A 7643-nucleotide genomic window follows, 5' to 3' on the forward strand; every position below is an offset into this window, starting at 1 on the left:
GTCCAACTTTACAGAGATGGTTCTCACTTCTCAGGGTCATCGTAGACTTGACCATGCAATCTCTTGGGCCCACGTTACTATAACACAGACCAAGAAAAGATCGGGATAAGATGGACGGCGCAAGATGACTAAGCAAGATATTGCCAAACTTGGTTCTTCCAATATATTTCATAGAAAAAAAAAACTTGGATGTAGATATGCCATATGATCAACCACCACATGGACCAACAAAGATAAAAATCGATGTTTGATGAAGAAACACCCCCAACCCACCATCAAATAGATCAGTTGCCTAAGCCAAAGAAATGATGAAAGAATAGAATACAAACTAGAGTAAAAGACTAAAGATCATATGTAATCCAAACCAAATGGGCAGTTCCCATTTTCATTTCCAGTTGCACCCACCATGCCAAATTTCAGAAACTAAAATCCTTCAGTGCAATAGAGGCTTATTAGCTTTTTCACCTGATTGCACATCATGGGAGGCCCCTTTTAGTGCTCTCGCTCTCTCATAAGATTACATGCTTTAAAAGCTGAAACTAATGTTAGCATTCAAGTCTTAAACAGTTGGACCACTTGGGACATTGAAACCTGGGCCATCTAAATCTGAACTTAAGCCATCGCAACCTAAATTTACAGCACCACAATCTGCATTTACAGCATCTGCAATGCCGTGGTTTGGAAAAGCCTTTGCGTATCTGCTCAAGCCGGATTTTGGTGGTTATATTTTCCATTTCAACAACAAATTTGCGCAAGTGGCGGATGTAATCAGGATACAACTCTAGGTTGCAGTGTCCACCCCCTTTGATCCAAAGGGCTTCATACGGTTGTCTGGCTAACTCCCATAACCCCTTTCCATGTAACCAATTCACTACATCATCTTCAGTACCCTGCACAGGTTAATGAAGTCAATTGTTGATCTGTGTGTAGTGTACCTCTTGTATGAGGCTACTATATGAAGTTGGACTCCTGCAAGCAATAAAAAATAACAAAGCAGAAACTTTACCATGTTTGCAAAACTAAGCACATCTATTTCTGCTCTAACATAACCACCATACTGGAAAAGCTTCTGATCAAACTCAGTCAAATGCTCATGCATACATAACAATGTAACATACAAATCAGTAGGCAAATAAGCACATTTTATGAGGCAGTTGCTTTCACGCTATCATCTAATTAGCCATAATTCTAATAAAATCACAAGATCTATCATAATTAAATGCCTGGATAAGGAAACAATCAATGCTCAAACTACAGAACTTAATCTTTTGCAGTCTCATCAGAGTTGAGCCAGCGAAAACTTGGATGCTGCTTCCCTGAGCACAAATTGGCCAGGCTAAAAGAGTGAAATCAAAAAACCTCTGGAACACCAGCCATTTTTTACCAGGTCGTGCAGACATGCTCCGAGTCAAGAGTAGAATGAACTTTGGAGATTCAGTAGAACTCCATAAAGACTTTGGTTAAGATTCTACCAGAAAAACACAAGCAGAAAAGGCCCTTTCAAGCATTCAAATGGAGAATGAGATTATTAGTTTTTCTCAATTTCCCCTCAGATAGAATGACCAAGAAGTACTGCCCAGCTACTCCCACATCATCTTGCAATCTGGTTCAATTTTATCCCCAAATGACTTGGCTATCCCTTTGGGATGTACACCTGATCTTGCAAGATAATTTTTAACAGGCAACCATAGCACATCTGCTCTTACAGAATATGACAAAAAATGTTTGCATTATTTCACATGGATACTTCGTTTTGGCTTCCATTCCATATCCCCTTATACACAAGTTATATTGAAAACTTCATAAAAATGGCTGTATCCCCATATCTGCAGCCATATCCATGTGACATAATTGATGATACAAGGTCTTCTCACGTTTGAAATGTCAAACTCATTGTTCTCCCAATGTGCATCAAGAATATTGATCGTGCTTATGACAGTTGCCTTTTTTTTCTGACATGCAAATACATGGCACACTGCATGTATATTTTCAGTGTCACAAATACAATCACTCTTCATTTGAATTTTAAACTAAGGATACATTGTTCTAAACCAAAAAATTAAGCAGACATACTAAAATCCATTGTAGAAGCTCCACAGTACATTTTCACTCCTGCAACTAGGTCACTTATTCATGGTTCCACAAAGGGAAAAATCATAACATTGGCCATAAGTGTTGTAACAACCAAAGAACTTAAGCATTAATGAGTTTTTTCCATGAAGGACAGGAAAACCACACTCGGGATCAGAGACCTAGTCGCGCTTGCTAAGCCTGCTGTACTTACAGTCACTTTCCCGATGGTGTAAACCCATGGCGTACCCCTTGCCCCCAGGGAGTCGCCTAGCTTCAGCTGAGCAAGGGAACATCTCCTGAAGTGCGGAAAGATGTCAACACAGGCATGTTCTTTCCCAGAGAGTGGGTGATAGGTGAGCGATGCAGTCTTATGGGCATATACAGCAAAACTGATCCGAAGAATGCGAACTCAGATTGGATGGGCCCCCAAGGGGAAAGCCAGAGCGAGTCTGGGAGGGGAGGAACCGCCAAGTTCTCGACCAGGATCCTCACCCTCAGAAGCAGGGAGAGTGGTGAGACAGATCGGTAGGTACATCGTAAATAGCAAATAGCCTTGATCTGCTATAAGCAAGGGCTTACCCCTCAACTTTTATCCCTTGCCCTCATTAATGCAAGGGGTTGGGAACTTATGGGAATGGAGTCCTGACCACCCATCTAGTGGCCAAGGCTTCTTCCACTGCACCAAATCCCTTGGGGCAAGCACTAATGAGTTACTAACTAGAATTTCACAATATCAGAATAGTCATATCACAGTATTCTTTAATTATGGCTTCCCCCTTTTTGGCAGCATCTACAGACAGAATGCAAGTCATTCAATCCTTACAGGATGATTCTATCACAGATTTACCAGTTAGTTAACTCCAATATACCAATTGCATGATTTATAACTCATGTCAGTTTTCTAATTAAACAAATGCTGATGATTAAAACCTGATGATATGATATCCAAGCATTATTCACAGGGCATGTTGTCTTGAACATATAAACACTGTCTTTGTCTAGTCTTACCAACATTTGCCACCACTTGAACAACTTTAGATGCAACACCTGCATTAATGCCTTCTTTAGAACCAAAAAGAGAAGCATTTATCTTAATGAAATCTGTGTAAAATAATCTGTCTAACCAGCCATCAGGAAAGGCCATAGAAGTATTTGACAAGCTTAGCTCAACATTTCAATGACTGGTCCAGGAGGTTCAGGGCAGACCCAGAAAGTCCTACAGATTTGGTTTTCCCTATCTCAAATTTTGAAGCAATTAACATTGGCATACAATGTTCTCCTTGTTACAATGCATACCATATCCTCAATGCATGTGTGAACACATAATATCCAATTAGAAAAGCAACGGGAGGCAGGGGGAACAAAACAGCAGGGAACATGCTAACTGTGACTGGATCAGGCACTGAGAACATTTCTACCACGGTAGAGACCAATATAAATAGATCAGAATGTGATCACTGGGTGATCAAGTCACGGCATTTAACAAAGAATGATCAGATCCAATTAGCTTCAGAAGCTGCCCCTTATTCAACTATCCAGAAACCCAAGGGAGAGGAAAGTAACAACAATGGATTATGCCACGAAGGCCCTCCAGGGATCAAGGAACATCATTGACTTCCTCAGTGAATAGATCTGGCTTTTCCCCAGAGCATTTTTAACCACAAAGTTCATTGGGACTAGTACAATAATTACTACAGCATCATAATATTATAGCACTTCAGTATGCCGTAAGTGTACACGTGGTGGAAGAAACAGGTCATAGTATAAAATAGAAAGCAGAGGGATTTCCTTGGACATAGCCAATTATCTTATTTGAATGTAGAAAGTACATCTCATACCTCTTATGTAAATGATTTGAAAATACAATGTTCACTATTTCTATAACACAAAACGCTGTTTTTCTTTTTATAAAACTCCAAACTGTATGTTTCAAACTTATAACCGTACTAGCTAATTTCATAGTGCAACATATATGTAATAATCTTATTCTGATAACTTTCTAACCTTAGCACAATATACATTTTATTAGTTCAAAAATTGAGTCTAGAACAAAAACAAAAGGTTTTATTTGTACTTTGTTGCACTCCAAGAATAGACGACTCATAAAATTACTCAACCGAACACCAGATCTGACAAAAACAGATGGATAGAAAACAATGGCAAAATGTGGCTCAAGGTCCAGCCTATGAAAAACTAGTATGTTTGTCCCTACTGATTCCTTTTGTATCATATTTCTTCAACAATTGCTGCAAATAAGTTCTTTGGCAGTTAACCAAAGGAAGACACCTTCCAAGTGCATGTCTCTGCCTTAGGCTACACCCTGAATGGATCTTCATGCAATTGAAGCCATCCTCATTTCAAGGAATTGTGCAACTGATCTTTGTTTCTTTTATGGGCCCTTATGACAGCTGAAAGCAGAGATGGTGCTAAGCGACTTCACAATTTATCTTCTCCAGAATGTGCTAAACCAACCTTTGTGAGTCTACTTTGGGACCCACTCATTTAACTCTAAATAGGAAGTGAAACAGGAGGTAGTTTTGGTTGCCATTTCTTTTATCTAAGCCAATGCAATATCCAATTAGGAAAATGTCATGTTCAGGCATGTTATATTAGATTCTGTATCAGCCCTAACTTATCTATACCTACACTAAATTATGAACCACCTAGTTATCCAAGAAATTGGCATCATGGGACCATCTTTCTATCTCCATTAGTTTTTTTTTCCTTGACTTCTTATTTTCAACTGCTAAAGATGAGCTACGGACAGGGAGGATTAACCCAAATTTCCAAGCAAAAAAAGAAAAAAACAGACCAACACTTGGTGTTTCCACTGCAACTGGTTGGTGTCTTGTCTCCAAGATGGTTATCTGATGATACAGATATATCATGTGGAAACAATCTTGAGAAGGATAGTGGGTATTGGCATGTAATTTTTTGAATGTGTACAGGACAATCATTTATTAAAATATTCTCCATTGACACGTCACACGTGTCAAAGCCCATTGCCTTACAAAAGTTTGAGAAAGATATGAACATCACCAAAGGAGAAAGTTTTCCTAATTCTCAAGTAGAATGTCTTTTGAAAGAAAAAAGTAGAAAGATCTATGGTCAAAGGCTACTTTGCTGATCTTCAGAATGTCCTGATCTTCTGAAAATTAACATCTGTTTGGATTTTTTATGTAACTTAGTTTACAACATCTAAAAAGAAAAAGATATAGATCGTAAGTTTTCCTTTATCAGTCAAATATTGAACGGCATTGTTGCACAGGATTTTGATATGTCACTCTCTCTTCACCAAACATCATTTCTCAAAAGGTTACATGTGAATACGTAATAATTAGCTGCTGTGACAAGAAGAAAAACAACAAAAGATATATGCAAAGAATATTAAACTTGGCTTTTGGAAGTTCATGTGTTTCACATAAAATTAAATCAAGTCAGAAGAACAGAATACTCACATGTATCACGAGTACAGGGCATTTCACCTTTTTAATTTTGTTAATATTCTGTATAAAAGAGCACATTATTGATCAGTAAATTGATTATAAAGGTGGAGAATTCTATTAAGAAGCCATACCAGCCAAGATGACAAACTTACTTTGTAAATGTCAAAACAAAGAGTGACTTTTAGATGACAGAGTACACGGAGACCTGAAAGTATTGCACTGTGAAGAACAACACCTCTCACCCTCGGCAACCTAGATGCCAAGTGCAATGTTGGTCCACTCCCAACAGATTGACCATATAAAATGAGGCTCTCCTGACTAACTCCATATTCTGTCTCTAGACATTGATATACTGCTTCTATGTCTGCGTAAGTGTTTTTTTCACTAGGCTGTTCATAAGAAAGAGATCAGCATGCTCTGTGTCACGATATCAAATACTTCAACTAAAAATTCAGCAATCGTGGAGTTGAATAGAAGATAGCATTTGCCCTATTTGGGATGCAAAAAATTTAATCGCTACCAACATTCCATGTTTGAGACGAGACTTTCTAGATGTAACTTTTAAAAGACAAAGAATTGATTGCAAACTCGTAAAAGACAATTACCCTAAAATTTATTGGTAAAACTAAATTAACTTAAGACTTCCATCTTATAAGTCATGCTTGATGATGTCATGATTAGTGATCAATAATTGAAGAAACGCAAGCCAAGAACAACAGCTCACCTTACCACTCGAAGCTCCATATCCAGAATAATCATATCTGCAGATCAAACACATAGATCGACTAAGCAAAGAAAAACAAAAATCCAGCCCACAAAAAATCATGGCAGAAACGGTGGATAAAAGAAATGCAGAGATCAACGTGGCATCATACAAGTGGATAAGAAAATGCACCAGAAACCAAAGTAGGCATGCAAAAACCAAAACATGCTCAAATCAAGCAGAGGACAATCATCCATACCAAGAACAGAACGACCCACAACACAGAAACAAGAATATAGACCGCACAAATATCAAAATGGTGATCTATAAGAACTAAAACTCCAAAAAGGCTATGACGGAAACCTTTGTAACAGGAAGAATTACAGTGAACTACCAGGGAAAGAACAGATGGATGCCATATATACAAAGTGGCAAGAGGAATGGGGAAAGCTTACAAAAAAAGGGAAAAAAGAAGACGGTATAAGGTCCTTCAATTATATTTAAATCAACAACCTCATAATTATCAAAAAGCAAACTGACCAAGTTACTAAAAAACCATTTCATGAAAGTGGGGGATGAAAAAGAGTGAGTATAGTCATAATGTGACCACAATATCAAATGAAAACAGAACCAAGTATAATTATAATATGACCACAGTATCGCATGAAAACAAAACCAAGTAACAATCGCACATTGAAGTAAGGGAGCAGACAAATATCTAAATAGCTGGAAAATGAGCACTAACCCAATCAAGTTAACCCTGAGGTTCACCTTGAGCTGCACAAATAGGTCATACAACTGCCCAAGATCAGCCGCATTCCCATGAGAATACAAAACCGTCAGCCTGGCATAAGGGTTCCTAAGATACAATGCCACAATCTTGTTACCATATTTAGTGTCCAACAACAGAACATCCATTGCATCGTCTCTAGGAATATTTGCAAGGACCATCCTCCCATTCGCATTCCTAACCTGATATGAAGGTGGATTAGGTGGGAAGAATGCAAACTTTGCAGCCAAATGCGAGAATATACCACACATATCTGCCAAAACTCAGGACCTCAAACATATACACCCTCTAGAGATGTGTCACAAAATCAGATTTCACCCCCTAAGAATAGTTGAATATCCATTTACAACCACCCTTTTTCTTTTTTTCTCAATTTTAATCCCTTGTTGGCTAGATCTTAGTCGTTTTGAGATCAATAATCCTGAATGCAAGCATCTATAGACATTGCACATGATCATATACAAAGCAACGGCTAGATCAACAGTGATATCAGACCAGAAAGATGCTTTAAGTACAAACTTCACTTACAGGAGCCTAGAAAACAATCAGGCACATGCATAACCATCCATAGAAAATCTAAAGTTACATTAGGATGCTCATAGTGGACGAGTACTCCCTCCTGGACTCTCCT

At 38.3% G+C, this 7643-nt stretch overlaps 1 protein-coding gene across 1 annotated transcript; it reads right to left on the reverse strand.

The window, feature by feature from the left end:
- Positions 1 to 559: 559 nt before the first annotated feature.
- On the reverse strand, positions 560 to 7263 carry LOC149822071 (uncharacterized). Its single transcript, XM_089980211.1, has 6 exons — positions 6968 to 7263; positions 6244 to 6280; positions 5672 to 5908; positions 5532 to 5579; positions 689 to 890; positions 560 to 627 (listed from the first exon to the last, which is right to left on the reverse strand). Exons 1-6 carry the CDS (start codon positions 7261 to 7263, stop codon positions 560 to 562), a joined length of 888 nt encoding a protein of 295 aa, XP_089836337.1.
- Between the last annotated feature and the right edge of the window lie 380 nt (positions 7264 to 7643).

The sequence above is a fragment of the Nuphar pumila genome, chromosome 11 (assembly GCF_984573655.1).
Source record: "Nuphar pumila chromosome 11, dmNupPumi1.hap1.1, whole genome shotgun sequence".
NCBI lineage: Eukaryota > Viridiplantae > Streptophyta > Magnoliopsida > Nymphaeales > Nymphaeaceae > Nuphar > Nuphar pumila.